Source organism: Manacus candei, unplaced genomic scaffold (assembly GCF_025592945.1).
Source record: "Manacus candei isolate 608988 ecotype Guabito, Panama unplaced genomic scaffold, ASM2559294v1 h1tg000008l, whole genome shotgun sequence".
NCBI classification, from domain to species: Eukaryota; Metazoa; Chordata; class Aves; order Passeriformes; family Pipridae; genus Manacus; species Manacus candei.
This window is the reverse complement of record NW_026138056.1, coordinates 5,008,578-5,033,072: the sequence shown is the minus strand read 5'-3', so window position 1 is coordinate 5,033,072 and position 24,495 is coordinate 5,008,578. Positions and strand designations below refer to the sequence as shown.

The 24,495-nt window shown below is 40.9% G+C and overlaps 1 protein-coding gene across 4 annotated transcripts in view; it reads left to right on the top strand.

Annotated features, from left to right (window-relative positions):
* GNAL (G protein subunit alpha L) overlaps positions 1-24,185 on the top strand; it is a 186,927-nt gene extending 162,742 nt beyond the window's left edge. For all 4 annotated transcript variants that reach the window (XM_051773599.1, XM_051773616.1, XM_051773622.1 and 1 more), the window contains exons 6-12: positions 12,259-12,313; positions 15,049-15,122; positions 15,939-15,997; positions 16,271-16,391; positions 17,659-17,789; positions 19,871-19,938; positions 23,933-24,185. In XM_051773599.1, the coding sequence (XP_051629559.1) occupies positions 12,259-12,313; positions 15,049-15,122; positions 15,939-15,997; positions 16,271-16,391; positions 17,659-17,789; positions 19,871-19,938; positions 23,933-24,079 (655 nt within the window). In that variant the 3' untranslated portion in view covers positions 24,080-24,185. The remainder of the gene's footprint in view (positions 1-12,258; positions 12,314-15,048; positions 15,123-15,938; positions 15,998-16,270; positions 16,392-17,658; positions 17,790-19,870; positions 19,939-23,932) is intronic.
* Positions 24,186-24,495: the final 310 nt, after the last annotated feature.

Sequence of the window (24,495 nt, the reverse complement as noted above, 5' to 3'; positions counted from 1 at the left end):
CACTGCTGGTGTTAGGACTGGATTATGTGTAATCTAATTAAGGAGGTTACTAACAATTTGAAGGGATTATAAGATTAGCAATTATCTGTGTGTTTATTTGATTAAAATAAATGCTTGCAGATTTGGCTGCCATACCTGTGTTCTGGTATTTGGAATCAGAAATCCTGTTTAATTGGAAGTAGAAAAACCAAACAACAACAAAACTTTGTGGTTTGCTTCTGTTTCTGTGATGATTTTAATAAAATGTCTAGTCCCTAATTAATCTTCCCTCTGTTTGCACTGAACTGCACCTTATTATTGAAAGCCCTTTTGGAGAAAGGTTTTTTAGGGGAGGGAAGAACATTTTTGAAAATACTGTACTGTTAATTTAAAAAGTCAGTTTTTAGGTACTGGGCAAAGACAGTAATTCTATAGGATACTCCTTTGCACAGGGCTGAGGCTTTGTCTGTAACTTTGCAGTTTAGGTCTGGTATCACTTAGTGAAGCTTCCTGGATTTATTGTTTGAAAAATGTCCAACTCTGTGTAATTGAGAGTTTCATCTCGTTGCAGAGCCAAGATCCCAGAGGCTAAAGTGAAAGGTCCTTACTTTTCTTCACACCCTACTTTAGATTCTTCTGGCTCTACCTCCTGAGGGCACTCACTGTCCCAAGCAATAGTATGAATAATTTTCATATTAGAATTTGATTTAATTTGGACTTTCTATGAAAGAAGGTCCGATCCTTAGAGGCCATCACAAAAGTCATTCTTTCCCTCACGACAGGTGCTGGGCGTGCTCCTTCTCAGCGCGTATCCCAGCATCTCAACCACAATGTCATACACTCAGTTTGATGGGGAAAAGATAACCTGCAGGGAATTTATTGTTCTAGGAGTGCTCACGTTTGAAGTGAGAAAGAAAGAAAATGAAAAAGGATAAAAACGCATCTACTTTTCTCCCTGAAAAATACAAAACTTGCACCTGCCCTCACAGCTGATCTCAGGATGACCTGCCTATATATCGCCACCTGTAAATCATTACATAAACACAAAGTGGTGGTTCCATATTTAGAGAACAAATGATTCCTCGTTTTCATTTTCACAGGTTACATGCAAGCTGAGAATGGTATTTTTAATCTTCTCTTTAAAAGAAAAAAAAAGAGAAAAGACAACATTTTGATCTGATCTGACAAATGGCTTTGGGTTTCTGACATTTATGCCTTATTTGTATATTCCTTTTCAGACTTCTCCAGCTGCTATTGCATAAATCTTCCAGGTTTTTTCCACTAACTGTATGGGTGGAGCAGAAAAATTGGGAAGTTCAACTTCCTCCTCAGTGCCTGTTGTTAGGAGTTTTAGAAGTTGTCCATGATTTAAAGTTGGCCTCAGTGGATTTTTTTGATAAAATTAGCTTTTATCAAGTTTCTGCCCTTACTTGCAGATGTGAACATCGTACAAAGCAATAGCTCCTCGGAAGTGGCAGAGTGACTTTTCAGCTACAAAGGCTGAAGTTGTTCTGACAGTAGCACATCGTTCCCTAAGGGGTGGTGATGGTAGCCGTCATCCTACAAGGAGCTGCAGCTGCCAGGCTCCCAGGTGGCTCCACAGAGGTCCCCAGGCTGGTTCAGCCACTGCTGCTGTATTGCAGCACTAGCACAGTCTGTCCGGTGCTGCTCAGCGCCCTCCTTCCCCTAGGTCTCCTGTCTCGGGCCCTAGATGGTGTGCTGGCACTGGCAGACAGCATCTCAGCATGGAGTCCGTGTATGGAGCAGCAAGGACTGCCTTTGGTGCCAACTTCTCTGCTAGACACAAACCAAGACCCCTTTGCTCCAGTTTTTTGTAAACCGGACCCCTGAAATGACAACCACCTGGTAGGTACAGGGTAGAGAGATAAAAAACAGGAGTGTAACCTAATCTTTAAAGTAACTTGAAGCAGGACATAATCAGGTTGTTGCGTAATTATTTTCCTCATTCCTCAAACCCAACTCATTGTGTTGTGTTTTAATAGTACAAATGCCTTGTACACTGAAAAAGTCAAGGAAAATTGATGGAAATGTAAAGAAACGTACAGAGTGCAGCATTAGGAATGCTTTTCACAAAATGCTGTGTTAATAATAAACAGTGCTAACATGACTTACTGTCTAATGTACAGGTAGCAGGGTTGTAGGGCTAGTTTTTAACACTGAGTTTTAGAACCCTTATTTTGTTTAAATAGGTTATAGCTGTTAAATGGAATTAGGCCTATTATTAGCAAGTTGGATATGGTCACTACATCATTCTCCTTCCATTTTTTGTAGTAACAATTCATCTTCTGGCTTCAGCTCCATGCCTTCCTCCAGCTACCTGAGGTAATCATGCAGCCGAGCCGTAGGTGGTGTGACCAATTGCTTGAATACATTCAGTGGTTAAATATATCCTGTTCTAAAATGGGCAGGATAATGGTGATATAACAAAAACATCTCAGCAGCAGCATTTGTAAAGATACAGGAATTTTCTTTCGACTGTAGTGGTTATATCTAGCATTTGTATCTGCACTGCTAGACCTCTGCTTGATGTGCTTACTTTCACCTGCTAATTTCTAAGGCAGATGATCATATACGGGTATTTACCTGGTGCTGTTTTTCATTAACTGCTCCTAAATATGTTGTGCATGGGAATAAGAAGGATAACCTGTCTGCTCTAGACTACATTTAGGGAAGCCCAAATAAATTCTGGTGCGTGGTATGAACAAGTTCGGGAAGAGTAAGCTTTGAGTCCTTCCCACTGAAGGTGAACAGTTATCCTTTTGCTCTGCTAAAGGGAAGGCAACAGGTCTACTGCTGAATGATGAGTGAAGTGGTCCTGCTGGGTGTTAGGAGGTTAAATGCTCTGGAGCTGCTGGAAGGATGTCAGTCCTCATCATCCTCCTGTCCTTTAGCTCCCAAGTCATTAATTTTTGCCCTGCTATCTTGGACATTGACAAGGTAATATCCCATTCCTGTAATTCTGGGAATATGCTGGTGAACTGCACAGCAGCCCTGCGCATCGAAGGGTTGCTCATAGAGTTTGTGTCCAACATGACCCTTACCTTTTGTGAAGCATGTCCTTCACTCAAGGTAAAAGCGCAATGTTAGAGCTGGGACAAGGATTAAGGAGTGCAGAAGAGAAATTATCTGCCACCACACTTCATAAACTGCAGTACGGAAAAAGAACTTGTACCAGGTGTTCTACAAGGTCAGCATTAACAGTTTCTTTTTTCCCACTATGCAGGAAACTGATCACCTTCCTGACTTTTCCATAGAAAAATGTTCCAGTTTTCTTAGTTTGCACTGATGACATACTTCAGGTTTTACATGCAGTCCTAGAAAGCTTCTTCTTTGGTAAGATGGGTGTTAGGAGCCCTCATATTCCTCAAATGGTAGTTACCTATAGGAATTCCAGATCCCGTCTATGTCTTGGAGCCTCCAAGACATTCTCATGAGAGCTGATCCTGTGATCCAAATGTTAAACTTTGAAACCAGTGCCAGTTCTCCTGTTTAACCCCAGCACTCACTAGGACTTCAGCCGTGTCAATTCTCTGGGTCGTGTCAACGCCTGATAAACACGTGATAGGTGAAAGCAAACAGATACACTCTTATTTTCCTCAGGATTTTAACACACTGTTCCTTTCATTTATGTGTCACCAAAAATGCACAGATCTAAAAACAGTAATAAACATGCATGTGTGCTTTTCCTGGCCAGGAGCATTCACCACCCTGAAGAATTCACATTTCTTCATCTGTGTTTTCTGGGTGGTATTAGCATCTTCTTTTTTAATCATCTGCTTTGGCTTTTAGACATGAGAACTCTTGGCAGCAAGTTCTCTTGCACTGTGCTTGGACTGGCGCCACAGGTAAACACAAACTTCTCCTGAGTTCCTTTTCAGTCTGTGTTTTGTTACCTCTGCTTCTCCTGTTTGGGGATTTTTTGCCTTCTCTTTTATCAACTTCCTATAGAAAACTCCAGTCAAACTGGTTTTTCCTTTCTGGCAATCACCATGACAGACTTATTATTCCAAACCACTTCCACCACAGTAAGTGATCTTTAATTTCCAGCAACCAGTGCTGTTTCTAACCTGGATTTGGCATTCTTTGGGGCTCACAGCACTTGTTGGATTTGTGTAGACTAACAAGATATCTACAGTGCAACCATTTTTGAAAACAAAACCATCAACCAGAATGTGTAAGTTGCAATTAAATCATTTTTCCATTATGACAGCAGGATAAACTTGTAAGCAACAGAGGAAGCTCTGTTTACAACATCTAGTGAAAATACATTTTGTTAACTTTTGACATCTCCTGGCATCCTTGTGGTATGTATATGGTGCTTGTAAACCTGATGCATTTTATGGCTTTGAGTATTATCAAGGCTTTTTCCCATAGTCTGGCTTTCTTGAAAATAAAAGTCCAGGTTCTTTTTGAAGAATTCACCAGAAGAGGTGGAGGTGAGGTCTTCTATGCACTTTAGTTAGTGGGATGTAAAACCAAGGTTTTGATCTATCAGTCTGTCTAAAGACACATTCTCCAAGTCCTGATAGGATGCATTCTGTCTCATCTAATGTTTCAGGTATTCTCAGCTTCCCTTCCAGCACCAGTTTGTGTAGTTGCTGGAAGATGTTAAACAGTCGTTTCTTTCAGACAGTGGATAAAGAGATCCTAATCTGCCATACATCAGCTCACAAAGCACAGTCAGGATCCAGATCTCTCTGCATACTGCAATATGAGCTTTCTGTTTTCAGGTTATCTTTTGGTCCTATTTCCAAAATTGCACTTATAATAGTAGAATGTGCTCTGTGTAGCCTATACACAGAACTCAAATCTGTGTCTGTGTAAACAGTCCATGGGTGTATCAATATGCATATAACAATTGTCTGCCTAGGACTGTCCTCTTACAAGGAAGAAGAAACTATACTGAATTCAGTGGATTCAAGCTGGTGTAAATGTGGTCAGAAGGGTCTGCATGTGCCAATCTGAGACTCAGGTGTTATCAGTGCTTCATTCTTAGTCTATTTTGCAGCAGCTCCACCACTTGCATCTCTGGGAATAAAATGTCTGATCACACGCAATAGAAAAATAATGTCCCTTTTATAATAAGTAAATAAATTACCTTTCTTCTTCTTTCTCTCTTCGCCTGTCTTCTTCCCTCTTCTCTGAGATCCCATGCGGTAGAAGTTGCAGATGATGAGTCTCATTTCTGCTGGAGCCTGTTAACCTTTCTGTGTGAATTACAGTTTTCCAGATCTAAGTCTTAGTCAGTGTTTATGTTAAGAAGAGGGTTAATGATGATCCCCATAGGCCTCTCACTCGGAAAGCAAAAACATCTGCTAAGCCAAAAAGTGGTTAGTTTGCTAAATTTAGAAGGAAGAAATGCATTTCCCAAAATTCACACTGCTTCTTAACAAATTTAAGGAACCAGTGGGGGCAAGCAGTTATGGAAGTCATACTGTTTATTCATTTTTTAGTTTAGTTTGTGTATTTTCAATTAAAAATGAGATTGGTATTATTAAGCAGAAAGGGGGTTTTACTCATATAGCTGAAACATTTAATGCAGTTGAACTTTTTGTGCATTTGTTTAAGTTAATAGCTGGACACAAGCCAAAGCCTGTGAAGCTTGGAGATGTTCTGCAGTACATACTGAGTACATACTTAGCGGTGGAGAAAGTGAGGTTAAAATGGATGTCTGCTAGGAAACTCGCTTAACCAAACCCCTAGACCAGGAAAACTACAGATTTTAACCATCTTTCTTTATCCTCACAAAATGTGCTCTTGATTGCCACCAGCAGTCTGGCTCCTTGTGGGAGAGGGTGGCCTGATGAATGGTATATGAGCCCTTGGTTGCAACCCTTGTCATCTGTCTTTGCTTTTAATGTCTTGGCCAAAGTTGTCATATGTAAATAGGGTTTAAACTGGAGTTCCCTGCTTCATGGGATTAGTGGGGCACATGTTTTTGGTGATACCAGTAAAGCATCTCACGATAGCTGTGCTCTTGATGGTTTCATGATGGCTGGGGCCACCGCTGGCAGCATCTGTGGCTGGGGGTGACAAAAAAGGGACAGGTTATGTGCTTCCCTGTCGAGATGCTCGTGCCACCAGCAGGTGGTACAGACACTGGGACAACAAAGTACCATTGCTGGAGTGTCTAGGAGAGATCACCATCAGTGGCCCAAGACTCTTCCCAGTCTCGTTGCCACTCTCCCTCTGAAGCACGCTCAGCTGCTGGTGCTGCTGCGGGGAAACACATGGCTTTGCCAAAGGTTGTACAGCCCAGGATGTACAGTCCTGGCTGCCTATCGCCTTAAGCTGCAGCGTCCCCCCTCTCCAGAGCAGAGGACTGGCCAGAGGCTTTGCACCACAGATCCTCCAACTTCCCTGGGTGGCTAACAAGCCGTGGGTTTCAGGCATGACTGTACTTTGCTCTCCCCTCTTGGCCTCCTGTTTAACCTTTTCGTCTCCTGACAGAACAGGCTCGCCTTGCTGGCGAGCTGTGGGTTGTGGGTGGGTGATGGTGCGTTTCTGTGGATAAATTCCACCCTTTTTTTGGTTATCCCCAAGGAACTGTTTGCCAGCTCTGGGCAGCGCAGCGTGCAGTCTGCTGGGAGGCTGCCAAGCCGCGAGGAAGTACGGGAGTGAAAACTGGCCAAAAAAAAGGATAAGCTAGGGAAATTCAGGAGACCTTTGTTAAATTCAGGAGATCATTGTTAAATTCAGGTTTCACCGGTATTTGAGCAAAAGCCTCACGGCGAGACCCCAGCAGAGGGTCACGCTCCAGAGAAGGCGCCGGGCAGGGAAGGGCGGGAGCGGGAACGGGAGCGGGAGCAGGAGCGGGAGCCGGGCCGGGCAGAGGGCTCCCCCTCCCGGCCGTCACCCCCCGCTCCCTCCCGTGTCACCGCGCCTGAAGGACCGGGGAGTGGGGTCGCGGTGCTTGAGAAACAGAGCCTTCTTAAAGCCGGGAGCACACGGGGAACTTGGCAGCCGCCAAACCCCTGTGACGAGCACAGCACCGATCCGTGGGTTCCCAACCCTTCCGAAGACGGCGCCCGGTTCCAGAAGCATCATTAGTATTTGTGTGCTTGTTGTGGATGTTTTCTTCCGTGACAGCTTATGCGACAACTGGTTCTTCAAAACTGTGGCATAGCATCCGTGAGCCAGAGCGAATCCAAAACAGGCCTGGTTCTCCCTTTTCGCTCTCACCTGCTGTGCCCTCGCACCCATGCTGGCTCCTGGTGGGAAGCAACTGCAGAGTGGTGTGGAGGGATAAAACGGGAATACTCCTCTATCACATGGAAACTGTATTTTAAATATATTAGTGGTTTAAATTTGGCAGGAAAATCCCTAGCTGCTAAATTTTGCCGAGCATTTTGAGGGATTTCTGCTGATATTTTCAGCAAATGACTTGGGAAAATGAATCCTTTAGGGGTTAGAATATTACTAGGGGCTTTTTTTCATTATGTCTTCCTTTATGTTTTATGTTACAAAGAAATATATAAAAATCATGTGAGTTTGTAGAAGCCCAACCTTGGAACCTAAGGTATTCTTGAAGCCAGAAATCCATAGTTTCCTATTTTGAATGTTGCAGGAAGAATTAACTGGATTATAATTCCTTAGCCAATTAAAAAATAAGTAAAAAGGTATTTTAGGGGGGAAAAAAGGAGGGGAGGAATGTTCAAATATTGATGTTGTTCCTGAGAACTGCAGCAGAAACTATTAAAAAAGGGGGAATTTTTTTGCCTTTCAGCTCTCTAGAGACATGGGGTAGGTGTTTTCCTTGTGAAATGTCTGCCTCACCTGTGACTTCCTGCAATCTAGGGAGAGTGGAATTAAAAGTCTTAGTCCTGGATGTTTTCATATCTGTGTATGTGTGTGTATATATGTATATGGGGGTTTGAGCCTGGATGAGGAGTTTGCAAAGCTCTTAATGATCCATCTGAATTGTAAAGGTTTGCAGACACCAGCAACTTACTTAAAGATAATTTTGAGATTCTTCATTCTGAGAACTTAAAGCCTTAAAAATTTGCCACGTTCCCTTTTTCTCTTAAAGAGACAAGCATTTTGACATGGGTTCAATTTCTTGTTTTTCATGGCAACTTTTTGATACAAGGCCATTGAAATGTCGAGGTGAGAGCACTAAAAATAGTTGAAGTAGACAAAGGTTTAATAAAATGTTGCATTGGTCTGTGGTTTAGCACTTCATCTTTCCAATTATTTGGATGTCAAAATACATTTACAAATATAGCCTGGGTTTTCTGTCTTATCATATTATTCCCAAAACACAATTTTTCTTTTAATTGTCATTTTGTTTGTGGGGTCAGAATATCTGTACAGAGCTGTGTAGTGATTTATTCAGTGAGAAAAGGATTTTCATGTACGATTACCTCCTCTTTATTTGTGCATTTATGAATCCTTTTTTCAGAAATTCTTATATAGCTGCTACTGCTGCTCAAATTGCCATGGTTTTTAAAGAGAATAATACTTATTGATAGTTCCCTCATGCACTGGCAGGCACATCTAAAACCTGTACTTTTGTGTTCACAGTTTGCATAATGTAAAATTTAGAGATTGCTTGTCAAAGTAAGTGTCAGCTGAGTTTCCTAGGAAACTCACTGAAGATATTTATAAAACTACAGATCAGCTTAATAATAGATATAATAATGTCAGTAGCTCATGATTTTTTAAACTTTATTGGTCCGTTTAATTTGTTGGCAAACCAAGCCACTGCATTTCCAAACAGAGCAGTGGAGACCTTCCTTCCAATACCTTGCCTAATTTATTTTTTAAAAAAGGTAGTTTCTGCCGTTCCATGTAAGGAAATGTAAAACACTCTACTGTAACCTAAATGTTACACTAATTATCAAACTGAATCATTCATAAGTAAACCCACAATTGTGACGTAGAAATATAAATATATAAATATAAATATTCTATAATATGCTGTGGTTTTATTCACCGTTGAGTTGAATGCATGAGTTTGAAGTTTATTGCACATGGATGCAAAACAGTCACTGCAGAATTATCATGTATCCTGACTATGGGTTTCTATAGAAGCTGCATAAATAGAAGACCTGTCAGGATTGTAAAAAGGCATAATTCTGTGAAAATAATTATATCACTGAGCTGAAAAAAAAAAAGGATCTGAAAAGAGACAATAAGTGATACTTGGTGTCCATTTTTGTTCATTCTTCTGCGATTGTGTTTACCTCACACTGATTCCTTGAGTGGAGACATGAGCATTGCCACAACTGGGAGATATCTTAGTGCTTTAAGCTCTTTGAATTGAAATTTTAGTCATGTAAATTCAAAATTTGCTGATGTATAAATATATATATATATGTATAAAAGAATCTATAGTTTACCAGAACATAATTATTCAAAACATTTAGGATTAGTAGAAATTAACATTCTTTGGAAAGCAATTTAGAAAAGTGATTCCAGTTTTCCCATTTTAATACAATAATGAGAATGAAGTTAGTGTATTTAGAAATGAGGCAGTACTAACTCCTTATCTCATCTGGAATCCATTACTTGTACCTACCATGTACATTTGCCTGTCAGAACTCCATTTTGATGCTGTGCTAATTAGCCAAGTAAGGAGTTTATATGAAGGATATTCAAGAACTGATTTTCTTTTGAAAAGGTAAGAGTTTAGCTGTCTTTTTTTCAGCGTTAGAAATCTCAGTGCACGCTTAATGTAGTTGCAAAACAAATCTTAGGAAGCCTGTCCCTCACACACTGAAATGGTTAGTTTTCTGAAAAGCTACAAAATTTATCCAAATCCTAATAGTAGCTGCATGTTGATTTATTGGATGCTAGTGATATCATTCCAGCTTGATACAGTTGCCAGGTAAAACCATGTAAGTAATTGGATTTATTTTAATATAGATTACATGTGGACAGCAACCTTATAAGTATAAAATGTTACAGCTGCTATGCCAAATGACATTTTTTTAAGCACGTGACTTTTGTCAGAGCCGGCTCTCTCTTACCTACAGTGTGGTAGTTTATGGTATTTGAAACTGGTCCTTTTACTGTGAGGAAATTGATGATTTCTAAGTGAAAGACAACTTTAGCTGATAGGTAGGACATCTAATTAGGAAACTTACATCTTTCCCAAACCTGCTGTGGATTGTCTATAGTGTAACTGCATTACTTCTCACTCCTCTGTTCCTTACCATAATTTGTTTGGAATATGCAGGTGCTAAAAACCAATAACCTTCCTTAAGTACCTGTTGCATAGGTGAGAGAGGTGTGAGATAGCATTAAATATCATGTTAATCATTTTGGATAAATTCTGCCAACTTCGTTCTGGTATTGTGGAGACAAGATGTATTCTCTCTGATTTATACCTCTACCTCTGCCTCTGCTTCTGCAAGAAAAATACCAATTTATGCTGCTTTGCAGGGTTTGTGATGGAGTTGTATTTGTGTACAAACACTCCAGTCCACACTCTTAACTAGATCCCTGTGTCAGGCATAGTCAGTACTTTAAAATGGACTTAGAAGTACAAATATGCTAAGGAAAATTACTCTGTGTTTAGGAAGTTTCAGCTTGAAGGCATTTTTCTTTGGACTTTTTTGCCTTCTTTTTTTCATGTCCTGTGCTGCAAGCATGAGATGAGAGTTCTGTTAATGATAGGTCCAGCAGTTAAAAATGCATTGCTCTGCCCTGGTGTCTGCATTGACTGTGGGGATAACTGAAGTTAAACTGTGTTTGATCAGTATTCTCAAGGTGATGAAAATCATCTGACCAAAAGGTTCACTCTGAATGCGACTTCTTTCCCATGGTGACTGTAGTTGACTATAAAGTTGTACTTTTATATCCTTACAATAAGTTTATGGGGCTTTTAGCAAGGGAGTTTTCTTTAAAGTTCCTTCCATATAGTGTTGTTCTGAGGCACCCATTGTGTTGCGGTAAAGAGAGATTTATTTTTTTAAACACTATGCTTAGCCATCACACCTTGATCATCCAGAAAGAAAAGCTGTATATTCTAACTGTAGATGCTGCATTTTGTTTCCTGTCTGTACCAATGGAGACCTGAAAAGGAAAAATAGTACAAGTAAATATATATGCAGTGCATTTTCTTTTACTTTCAGTTCATATCCGTGAGAAAGTGCTATGAGAATTACAAACAGGCTTTTAGGGGGGTATTTTTTCAACTGGTCAGTGTATGTGACCCCTGTGTTAACAGTGAGTCACATTTTGAGTCAAGAGTTCACTGGGTTTTTTTTCTTTCCCACCACAATTAAATGTGACGTGTTCCGCATGTACACTCAAGTAAAGTTGAGGAAAACCTGCCTTTTGATAAAGAAATCTTGATACTATTGTAGTGGGATGCATCAGCTGGTGGGATATTCACTGCCAAATACCAAATAACAGTGCAGATATTCAAGAAAGCTTCTAAGTGATACAGGGAAGTCTAAGTCTGGGGAAAATGAGCCAGCTGGGCTCACGTGAGGTCTAAGAAATGGATGGAAGTGAGAGAGTAGAACCTGCCTATTTTAGCAATAAGTATAAAATCATGGTTTTATGTCCTTAAATGCTGCCATTCTAACATGTGTTAGGAAAGAAATAAATCTTAAAAAAAAATCTTTTAATTAATTGTAGAATGTAGTTCCCCCCTTTTGCTCTGGTTCTCTTTTCTCTTACCTTTCTTGGCAGTTGTAAGTTTTTCTTCTACTTTATGCATCTCACTGAGTTTTTGTGACATAAAGAATCAGACTCATTAACATCCACTTCCTATCAGTTTTGCTCTCCACTTTGTGCTTTAGTTGTTGCTTGGAGGGTAGCACATCAGTCCAAACCTATTTGTATATGCTAACAAGCATTTCTGCTAATGTTACTGAGACCATAATTAACATAACATTATACTTGATTAGCATTATGCTAAATAAAGGCACCCCTTCACTGCATTTTCTATTTTAAACCCCAAAATCTCTTTTAACAACTGTGTGATGTTAATGCATATGGTTAGTCATAGTATTTTTTAGTGGACCTCACAAAATTGTAACATTTTAACTGCATTTTGGACCTGCCTGTGGGTACTGCATAATGGTAAGTGTAAAAGTGCTGTATTGAAACAAAGCCTGGGTAAAATGTTTATTTGGCTTATAAAATGCAGCCTAAAGGAATATACAGGAAAACATCAAGGCTCATAACTTTACCATTCATGTTGTGTTTTACTTCACAGTGGGAGTCTAAACTAGGAAAGGTAGTGAAAAGTCTTCTACTAGACAGTATTTTACATGTCTAAGTGCATGTTTATTTTTCTTCTAGCTTTTTAGAAAGAATTGACAGCGTCAGCATGGATGACTACACACCCACAGATCAGGTTAGTATAACTAATGGGATAGGGTCTGAACCAAGACTCTCATTCATCTGGGTGCTCTGTGTAATTTATTTTAGTCCCAGCTGCAGCTGAAATAGGCCATACGGCAGAATATCAAAATATGGTCTAGCAGTTTAAGTAATGGATATTAAAGAAGAAGAGGCTTTTTGGTGGTGCAAGCTTGTCTTTTGCTGTCGTTATATGTAGGTCGGTGATTCCTGTAATACATCTGTTATTTCTTCTTGCTTCCCATTCTGCGTCCTGCAAACAAACTGAATGGAAGAGAGAACAGAAAGCATAAATGTATAAGCCTACTGTTTCCTTCACAAGCCTTTGCTACACAGCAGTGCTTTATTTTAATGGTGGAGGTGATCCCAGGTGGAGACTTCGCATGTCCATCAGAAGGGTCCTTCAGAGGCAAAAGCTTGCAGTGGATCTAGTGTCCAAATTCAGGGGAGGGCACCAGTGGCAGCAGCAAACTTTGTGGACTTCCCTGCGGGCACGCGGATTTCTTCTTTCCTGCCTGTGCCCATCTCCTATGGGCAGCATAGTTTCTATTTAAGCCTTATTTGCAGGACAAGACATATTTTTTCCCAGATGCCATGATACATCTTGATAAGAGTGCTCTAATGACAAACACATTCATGTTAAGGCTGAAGTGGTGCAGCCTTGAAGTAAGAAAGGGTTTCACTATGTTGCACATCTTCAGCTGCTTTCCCTGAGCTCTGGCTGTGTAATTTCCTTGGGTAGGATGTCTCTTCGGCAAATGTTCCTTTATTTTTCAGTGCTGCTATCCCACTGTCATCTAGCAGTCTCAGCCAAGATTGTGAGCCACGTCATAAACTACAAATACAGGTGGCAGAAGAGAATCCCTGCACTGGATAATTTGGTCTAACCATGCAAGGTGTATAACACATGGATGCCCTTAAAAAAAACACAGCTGCCAAATCTAACTGTTAAATCAGGGACTGAAATTCAGAGAAGTGAAGCGACTTGACAGAGGTCACCTGAGGAAGTACGTGGAGCAGAGCCTGTTCCTTCAGGCCTGGTTTAGGTCTATCACCACAAGCGTGTACAATTACTCTGACTGTATTCTGAAACAGAAGTCAGTAAAAAGTAGCATGTGTTGTATTATAAGGTGAAACTCGTATTGTCAACCCAATACAGGATCAATTATTAAAGCCCTCAAGACATTTTCAGAGCAAAGCAGTAGCACTGGGATTTGCTCCATCTAGAACCTCATGGTTTTAGCATCGATATCACTCAACTGGAGAGAGAAGTCAGTGAAGCAAAGCCTAATTTTGGCTTTCATGATTTATGTTAGCGTTGCCCTGTTTCTTCCTGGGAGGCCTTTCTCTACCTGAAGCAGTCATTCATCATCTAGAAATTCTTCCAAATAATTTCCTTTGGGAAGAAATGCCCTGTGTCTCCAAAGATCAGAAGAGGCCATTGTTATTTGGCAGGCGGAAAATTTTTGCTCTAAAGGGGGGATTCTCTTTTGCTTTTGTTTTCATCCTATTATGCTGTATCAGTTGTCTTGCTGAATTAACTGGTAAAAATCCCTAATTTCCTCTTTCCTCCTGCTTTCTGTAACTTTTTTTGCACCATCCAAAATAACAACTGAGTCCAAGAACAAATAGATGTCAGCAAGTGACAGAAAATGACAGTAACATATAAAATAACTAAAAGAATTAATTAAGTGGCCTTCAGCTGAGTCCATGTGGCTGCCAAAGCAGCCAAGATTTGCCAGCTACCAGAGTACTTCAAGCAGTAGATGGATAGGGGAAAAAGGCAAGCTGTGCTCGTACTCTGCACCACTGGCTGCCTCCTTCCATCCCCACTTTCACAGCTGCTGCATGGCAAGGAGAGCTAAGCTGGACCAAGCAGCCCTTCCGTTTCCCCAGCAAGGGGAGTGTTCTGAGAGCAGGCAGCTGTGGCTGCTCTGGGGGGTTCATCCCCATCAGGGAGCTGGCAACTTTTTCCAGCCTCTGATTTTGTTTTGCACTGACTCCTCAAGTGGCAGCACTGGATAGTCAAGGTTAAAAGTGCTGCTGGTGGTGACAGTGGCACATGGAGAGCTAGTTGCCTGAGGTATGCATCATAAATTGCTTTTGCCTACTTCCTTTGAGAATCGAGGAAATTACTATCTTTTAATTATTAAAAGAAAGTTAGTTAAGTTGTAAAGTATTGCTAGTTTGAAAAATAAGAAAGAAATGCCACATTTCTGTACAACCTAAACTCTGTTCCCTTGTGCTCTGTAATAGAGCTTTAATTACTCAGTCACAAGTTATTATTTCGATAGGATTCCTGTCTCATTCAATACAATGGCAGAGTTAAGGTTGCCTGGGCAACTGTAAATCTGGAGTTTTCTAACATTTGAATGCTTGACTTTACAACATGAATAAAATTTTTCTTAGTTCTGTGTAACTTCAGAATTCATTATCTGCATCTCATACTAAGTTGTATGACCATCAAGAACAGGTTTCAGTGGGCAGTAAGGAGAACATATATCGAGTCTCTTTCTTTCTGAGTGTGCACAAACCGAATGCAATGAATCATGGTTTGTGTTTATCCACTGTGTCATTATGCACAAATACAGATTTACCAAAAAGTCTGATTGAACCTTAATTAAATGAAACGGTTAAGACTTTTCATGGAAAATAGTATTCCAAGCTTTTAAAAGCAAAATTAGGTTAGAAAAAAACCTTACTAATCATCTTCTGTGTTCTCATTTCCAGGACCTATTAAGATGCAGAGTGTTGACATCAGGGATTTTTGAAACAAGATTTCAAGTAGATAAAGTAAATTTCCAGTAAGTCTATTAATAATAATTTATGAATATCATACTAGTTTTTACCCACTTCGTTCAGATGTCTATGCTCATGTATTCTTGGTATAGTAGGCTTATGGTGGGAATGGATGTTTTTTATTTGGTTGGTTTGGTTTTTTAGCTCTCTTTCCATAGGTCCTGGTAAAATTGCCTCATACTTTGCAAAAAGAGCTGATATTAGTTATGTGTATTAGCAATACTTTATTGTCGGCTTGCGTGTGGCTGCTTTTACAAACTGGTTCATTGGTATAGCATTGTAAACTCATACCTTCTGGCATAAGAGCTCAGTGAGAATTCTCCCTTCTTCCAGAGGGCTCCTAGCTCTGTGTTTGTTGAAGTTTTACGCTGTGTCTCTGTAAAACATCCACCCTCAGGCTGCCTTCAGTCACCAGTTCTTGCCCAGAAAGGTGGCAGTTCTGATAGGGCAGAGCCGCCCCCATGTCCTCCTCCTTACAGAGATGCACTCTCCCCACCACCCTTCAAAATACCCTGAAACCTGTCCTTGTTTACAGTATGTAGGTCCAGTCTTACATGCCCTATGCACTTCTGTGCCCTTGAAGAGTGTATTTCTCATTTTATGGGTTCAGTAGTCTTTTCCTGGCAGAGCAGGACAGGTGGAGCTGTGCAGCTGTCTCTAACATGCAGCACAGCATCAGCAGATCTCTCTCCTCTTCAGGCAATATTTTACTGCCTCTGTCCTTGGGGCTGTCAGATTTTTAGCTAAACCCTTATCCTGCGTGCTTTGTGTGGTTTTCCTAGTGCACATAAATGATATAACATCCTATGGCTTTTTAACAGCATGTTTGATGTAGGTGGCCAGAGAGATGAGAGAAGAAAATGGATCCAATGCTTTAATGGTAAGTAAAAATATTCCAATGCTTTAATGGTAAGTAAAAATATTCCATGTTTTTATTTTGGACTTACTCTCTGAGGTGTGAACAGCTTATTATTCATATTCACACATAGTATCTCACTAGTACAGGAGTCCAGTGTTACAGATATTTTCTTCTGGTATTTTTGGCAGACTGGGGAATAATGGCAGTGTTACCCTGAGGAATATTTGCTGGGATAACAGAGATGTTCTCTTCTCTCTCCTTTTTTTCTTTCTTTCTTTTGTATGCTCTGCACAGATGTCACAGCTATCATCTTCGTTGTGGCTTGCAGCAGCTACAACATGGTAATAAGGGAAGACAATAACACAAATAGACTACGGGAATCCCTGGACCTTTTCAAAAGTATCTGGAATAACAGGTAAAGCAAACCTCATTTAGCACCCACCCTCCCCAATTTAACTACAGTTCAAAACTCCTTGCAAAACAGGACTCCCCTTACTGTATGCTCAGATTGTTTATTCAGAAACTATCCCGGTTGGGCCAGGTCACAGTGTGCCCCCATGGTGCACACCCTTCCCTGGCAGGGGCCGTGGCACAGCAATGGTGCCCGTGATGTTTCACCACTCCTGCCAAAATGGTGCAGTGCGTGGGGACAGCTTGGAAAAGCAAGCCCTCCAAACTGGCTGCTACAAGGGAAGCAGGAGAGACCCCTCCCTGGTGTCACTGTGCTGCTTGGCCGAGACTGAGAGATGCTCAGAGTAACATTTGATCTCCTCCTCAAACGCAGCGGCGGGAACTGTTGGTGTTGCATTCGATTCCCTCCCCGGCTGCTGCTGTGCTCGATCCCCGTGTGGGCAGCCGCTCTCATAAGGCTCATCTCTGAGAGTGCGTGGTATTTCTGCCTTGCGGGATGGTGTTTCAGCTCTAATCTAACTGTAACTGCCATTAAGTTGCCATTCTGTCACAGTGCATGTAAATCATAGATACCTAACCAAATAGCAATCCAAATAGGTTCCTAATAGGGAATAAGTAAAAACAGTACACAGAATAAGGTGATGAAGTTTTCAGCACATACCTGTGAGGATGCTCTGCACTGAGAAGTGATTGAAGATGGAATGAGGAAGAATGTTAACTGCAAGTCCCAAAGGCACATCGTTACAGTGATGGATTAATTGGGGAAGAAAAGAGAGATTATTTTCTTTTTATTCTGGTGTCATACAGGCCACCCTAAAAGATGGAATAACTGTGTTGATGAACAGTAATTAAGACAGAGCAGTATAGGGGAAGGCAGCTTTCCAGCCTTTTTTTTTATGCTTCATCAAAACCAAACAAAGCAGACGGTAATGTCTGTTTGTGGACTGTAGTGCTTTTGGAAACTGTTATCATTTTCCCAACTTTATATCTAAAGGATGATTTAGAAAAAAAAATTGAAAACTGCTCCCTTCAGCAATGTCCACTGCAGTTTTTATAAATGTGTTTACTGATCCTAGAAATGTAGTCACCAGCACAGGTGCAACCCAATCGAAACTATCATTTAGATCATGGGGTTTTTTCTGTTGAAGCATGTTCCACACTACTTCACTCTCTGTCCACACAGGGATAGCCAGTAAATTTTCTATGACATGATATGTTTTCCTTGATTAACATGTCAGAGATAACACAAGCATTTGTTTTTTTCTTGACAGGTGGTTACGGACCATTTCTATCATTTTGTTCTTGAATAAACAGGACATGCTGGCTGAAAAAGTCTTGGCAGGGAAATCAAAAATTGAAGATTACTTTCCTGAATACGCGCATTATACTGTACCTGAGGATGGTAAGGTTTCTCCCCATGCTGGGATTGGACCTGCTGGCATGGCCCAGCCCACAGTTCCTCTCTCTATCTGTCTGTCTCTCTCACACACACAAAATTCACAAGCACACACTGTTCCTTAACATGAACTGTTGGTCAGGCAAGGAGCGTGCCAGCAGAGTAGCTCAGACATACCCTAGCTTGGGCAGGGTCTGAAGGGATTCTGGCTGCTGTGGGAGGAATATGGGGGGCTGGCTCCAGAGCACCTGCCTCTCCCTCTTTGGGAGCAACCACTAGTCCCAGGAAGGCAAAGCTGCTGGGCACATCTCTCCCCCTGCCAGATGCTTCTGTCTGGGCATCCCTGGGTGCTGAACTTTGTTAGGGATTCATTAGACTTATTTTGCAGGCATTCTTCATCCTCCAACACTGTAAATTTCAGTCTTTGAAATACTGAAATACTTGAAATACTGACTTTGAAGTTCTTTGAAATACTGGAAGCCCAGCAGATCAGAAAGGGAACTTTAATGGAGGAAAACTACATCAAATGGAAATAGAAAGAGAGCTGTGACAATGAAGCAATGAACATGGGTTCGTTTCCTTGTAATTTCAAGAATTATAATGATTCCTGCACTGCAATAACATATTGCATAAGTAAACTCTAGTATTATGCCAGTTTTATACCAGGCAGAGGGCTTCCCAAATGTCTTAGGTCTGTGTCTAGCAAATGTGGTAAAATTTGCACTTCCTGGCCACTAGCATCTGCCCGACCTGAGTGATGACCCTGGTGTGGTGCTTGCAGCCACCTGTCGCAAAAGGCTTTTGTTCTACACCAACTACCACCAGCAGCCTAGGTTATAGAAGTGAAGATGCTAATAAGCTATTTTCAGCTTTCGTTCAGGTCTGGAATTTCAGGAGTGTGATTCCGAGTTTCAGGTGCAGAGGATAAATAAACTGTCCTAAAATCTGAGTTAACCTGGCACCAGTTTTGCAATGCTAAGGACTTTTGGAAGAAATCTATCTCATCACCTAAATTTCCCTCTCTGAAACATACATCGCATAAACAGAGTTTGAGTGAATTTTCAGCACTTTTTAATACTAAGCCAGTTATCAGAATAAAGTAGCTTTTGGTGTTTCTGAGAGGGTTTTCACAGTGGATATCTAGAGTGATCCAAAGTATCCACATATGAAGCAGCTGTCTATTTTTAACCCATAGTTATTCATTTATTCTTTAATTTCAGCCATCATGGGCATGCAGCACAGAATTCCAAGATGCTGTTGATTGTGCTGCTGCTCTTATTTTTACCCCTAGTGCTGTAGATAAAAGATACGTTTCCGTGTTCTGATAAATTCTGGCCTTTACCATATTATGTTTACAAACATCTGATTTGGTGTCTTAGATGAGGAGGGATCACACTGACAGGAAATTAATAGGTTATCTCTTCAACATATTGTTTTTTACACTTAAGTAAATATAGTTGTTGCATGGCCTGGATAGTGACGACTTCATCTGCCAGCAAACAGTACTGACCAACAAGTAATGAGTCCCCTGCTCAACAAGAATTTAGTCTAAGGCTGCTTGATGGACAGTGCATCTAAAGTATTCTGCTGACTAGGGGCCTGGAAATAAAATACATATATATGAAAAGATCTTTTGATGCTATCATTTTTTCCGAATGTAATCTTGGACTAACCATTTTTAAACCCAAAACCCTACCTTGCAGAAGCTTTTTCCAGGAGATGCTGTTCTGCTGCAGAAACTGAACAGCTCAGCTTCTTTTTTTGATAAATGCTGAACCCTAACTCCCACTTGTTTTATATCTATATGAACAAACTTGTGTATGTGAGTAAGCCTTTTTGTGATATGACCAATGACATTGTTGCAACAATTTCAGCAATCTTTACATTCCTAAAATATGTTGCATGCATAGTCAGGTTTTACTGTACCCTTCCATTTTAGAATTACCTACTGGGAATCTCCTGTAGATATTTAATGTTTCAATTTCTGCACTGAAGGGCTACTTCCTCCTTATTAACCCTTTTGTTACAGAAAGTGGATGATTGTTTGCTTTTCATGTTTCTGATATCATTTGTTTTTAATTGAACAGCAACACCAGATGCAGGAGAAGACCCCAAAGTCACAAGAGCCAAGTTCTTCATCCGGGATGAGTTTTTAGTGAGTAATTTTCATCTTATGTGTGATTCTATCATAGGAAATACTGACAGATGGCATGGTTTATTTAGGGAAAACTGATGGGATTTTGCAGAAAGCTAGAAGGAGAGGACAACGTCTGGCAATTTCCTAATTCTTTTCAGCTGCCCATCTTGCACAACCTTCCTCAGTGCTTGCACATTTTTATGCCTATTTTATATAAAGTCACTTGCCATGCAAAGTGTCACACAGCATGTAAGTGCCAGTGCTCAGAATGGTCATGTACAGTCCATGTGTAAGCAAACAGGCTTTTTTATTTCTTTCCTGCATTCCTCCAAGGACTTTGGCAGTGGTCAGCTGGCAAGAGGGATTGAAAAAAAAAAAGTAGATTTTATGATTTTATTTTTAATTAAGATTTCTGGTGTGCCAGTTAGGAGGTTTGCCTCACCCTATGACTGGTGTCATGGCCCTACTGAGGAACCATAAGAAAGTTTCCTTGTCTAGTCACATTTACTCTTGCAATTGAGGTTTCTTCTGAAGCTGGAGCTGAAGAGGTGTTGTCTAAATTTTGAAGATAAAAGCAGTTATCAGGCACACGAACACAGCCCAGCTCTTCTGTCAGAATCAGAGGGTTTAATTCAGCATCACTTATGGCTTCACTCATAGTGAGTTGTTCCCACAGTGCAGAGCAGTAACAGAGACCAAAACCAAGGCTCATCCATCGTGCCCTGCTGGAAGAAACTATATGTGTGTGTTTGAGATAACAAATTGATTCATTAGAATTAAGCATTTTAAAGTCATTATGTATTTACAAGTATTGTTAGGATTTACCGCTGTTGGCACACCAAGAAAGAAAGAAGCAATTAACTGTGTTCACACTTTGGGGATTTCCATTCACTGCCTTAGCTTTCTGGATTCTGAGGAAAAATGTCAGATTGCACTGTTAACGTAAGAGTTACCAAAAAAACCTCACTTCAGGCCAAATCTCTCTTGTGGTAATGCTGAAATACTGTGAAGCAGGTGACAGTATCCAGTTTGAAAGCAGGGTGGCTCTAAGAGATCTGAATTATGGAGAAACTAGGGTGAAACTCCCCACCTTTTTCTATTTTTTATCTATTTTCATTATTTAAAAAAACATATCAAGGGCGAGGTCCTTACCTACCATGACTCACTGGCATTACAGAAGGAGGCCACCTATGAAGTGGATAGGGGAGGTGATGTAGGCATTGCAATCACATAAAAAACCACCACGGGTGCTGGGGGTGGGGGATGCATTTGGGCTGGGGCCAGCACCTGCCAGGCAGTCCCTGGGGCTCAGGTGTGGGGCTGAAACAGCTTTTCCCCCATTTGCCTGCAGCTGCCGCAGGCTTGGCAGAGAGCATCTCCTCCATAATGTGTGTCTCTCCTGGGTTTGGGCTTGGTTTCTCAGCAGGATGGAACAGAGGGATGTAGTCATCCGAACCGTTGCTTTATGCTCTTGGACTGTTTGAACTGAAAGTCATGCTATCAACCCCTCCTGCAGAGCAGGCTGTGTGTGCCCCAAGTAATGGGAGGGAGTGAGTAGGGGAGAAAGCCAAGTAGAAATGGTGACTTCCAGTTCCATGGGTCAGGCAAGAAAGACTGAGGTCTCAGAGGGAATTACAAAAGGAACACAGAAAATAAACTCGGTACAGACTGGGGAGGGGTCTGATGATTCGAAGAAATCTGGGTTTATTATGCTTTATTGTGATTTTTGGCATGGTAGCAGGTCAGCATAAGCTATGGATATGTGTGAAAAGTACCACCATGGTGTGCACCCCCTAAAACTCTCCCTGGCTGTAGTCAGTGGTACTGGCAAATTTAAAGCCTGTAATTTGGCTAATTTTAGAAGGGGGTTGAAACCGACCATGTTTCCAGTAGCTAGTGCTACATGGTACTGTCTGAGTATTAGAAAGGCAAAATACGTCAGCTCCTGATTTCAGGGTTGGTGTGGGGGCACGTGGCCCCTGGGGCTTTGGGCAGCAAAGATGGGCACCACTGGATTTCAGTCAGGACAGCAGCGTGTGAGGGCTGGCTGGGCACATGCCCAGCTCAGGGCTCATGCACTTCAGGGCTGGGCTGGCGAGCACATCTCCAAGTCCTGGAAATGTATCTTGTAGGAAATTCTCCATCCTTTAGCTGAGGCACATCATTTCTCCTCCCAGACTCTTCGTGGAGGCAACGGGCTTGTGCACTCCTTGTTGAGGCTACTCCTTAGCCCCATTTCGGTGTTTTGTACACAGGGCTCTCCAGCTGCTGCTGTTTTGTTTGAATACATCCCCAGTTTGTAGGCAACCCCTGTTAAAACAGTGGAATGGCCATTCTAGTTCATGCTGGTTTTTAAAAAATCTGAATCTGGGAGGTGAAGGAGCTGCTATTCAGATACATAGACCAGACTTCCTCGAATTGTGCATATGGCTCCTTGCTGGAAACTGCCATCCTGACCCCTGCAGTGTAGGGGTGTTAAATACTGGTATTAAATACTCCCACTTGGAAGGTGAATGTTCTTTCATTGCTGTCCCACGGTTTGGGTTTTTTCACCCTCTGAACTGGTGCTAAGTAACACACTACTATTCAAAATGAGTTTTGCATAGGGGTTCAGATATTGCTTTTGTCTTAAAATGAGAGAACTACAGAGTTGTCAGGTGACAAAAATAGACAAACTCCTAATATTTTGAAAATATGTCCTTTGGCATGCTGTTTATGTAACCAGATGTCACCAGAACATCGTGGGCATTTGATTGCCATAGACATCAGTGCATGATAAACACAGGCAAATATTTATTAGTATTTTTCATGAGAGTGAGCCTTGAACTAGGTATTGAATGTAGCATAGTAAAAAGGAAATAATTTATAGAAAGTGTATGGAACACCCCTGTGTAATCAGTGTTGAATATCTCATCTTACCTAAGTTACCTGCAAAAGTCTGCAGTTTCTTGTTGACCTAATTATGTAAATCATGACTTCTAAATGTCTATAGTATTGCATATCTGTAGCTGCATGTATTTAAAAGGTCAATCCTACATGTAAAATAAATCACTTTGTTAAAAATATATAATGTAGCCAGGGTAAGATAAAACAGTGTCTTTTGTTGTTCAGCCAGTGTAATTTTGTAATAGAATTTAGAAAATATTTATAAAATTACTATCCTAAGAACTGACATTCTGCTTCCATAACATTCCATCTATATTCTGCAAGATAACGATCTCGAATGCATTTATGTTTATCAGTCCTATAGGAATACAGAACAAAATTAAGTTTTTTTTTCTTTAATATTTTTTAAGATCCTGGGGAATTTTAATAAGATAACCATGGGGGAAGTGATGCTGAAGGATAAGTTAGAACCTAAAAAGTTGTGCAGTAGCCTTGAAAAAATGTAATTCTGCATGGTCTCATGCTTACTGGATTTGTGCATGCTTTATTACTCTGTGGGAACCCAGCCACTCTGGTAATAATTCCACCAGGTTCTGGGCTCAGTGAAGGTAACTTCAGGGGCCTTCAGCTTCAAGAAGCAGAAGCAGTAGGATGCTGTTCTCTGCCACTCCTGGCTTAACAACCTTTCAGTTTTGTGTTGCTGATTTAAAACAAGAGTTCAAAAATTTGCCACATGATGGCACCAGAAAAGAAGAGAAAATAATTCCTGAGACAGCTGCATGGCACACTGCACAGCTGTCAGCAGCACAGATGTAGCTGCACAGCGATGTGCAAATGGTGATAGCTTGTGAAACTGATGATGGCATCGGTGGCTCCCACAAAGTACTAATATGCTGACCCTGTAAGTATATAACTCCATAGTTTTTTTTTAATCTTCATTTCAAATTTGTCATTCATATTGGACCAGATCACAGCCTTTCCTTCTTATTTACCTACTTTAGTGATCTATATACAGAATTTCCCAGGGTCCTTGGTTCTCTGTAAGTCTATAGACTGCTGAGACATGAAACTTCTCATGGCACAGCACCTGACTCTTTTTTTTTTTTTTGCCTTACCTTTTCCACAGAGGATAAGTACAGCGAGTGGAGATGGCCGGCATTATTGCTACCCACACTTTACATGTGCAGTGGACACAGAAAATATCCGCAGAGTGTTCAACGACTGTCGAGACATCATTCAAAGGATGCATCTCCGCCAGTACGAACTCTTGTGAGGGGGATCACCGTGGAACCTGTGGTTTTAAATTCTTTGCTCCTTACTCTTTCTCTTGATACTACCCCACACAGGGTGGAAGAATATACTATAGAAATGTCAGTCTCTTCACTTTGTTTACTTTAATTATTTAACCTTAAAGCTGATTTGAAGCAAGTTTGGGTTATTTTTCCTTCATGCTTTTTGGGACTATTTTTGTGCTTTATTTTGACATGCCACTTCTTCGTCATTCCACTAAGCCCCTCGGCTACCTCTGTTCCCTTAGGTTTTGTTTTTTTAAACTGAATGTGACCTGCTAAATTTTTTCCAGCAGGTTAACCTCAGTTCAAACTGGTATGTCAGCTGGATGACACTAAAGTCATACCTATCCCTCTGTGTGGGTTTCCTTTTGAACATGACATTGAAGAGTACTTGATG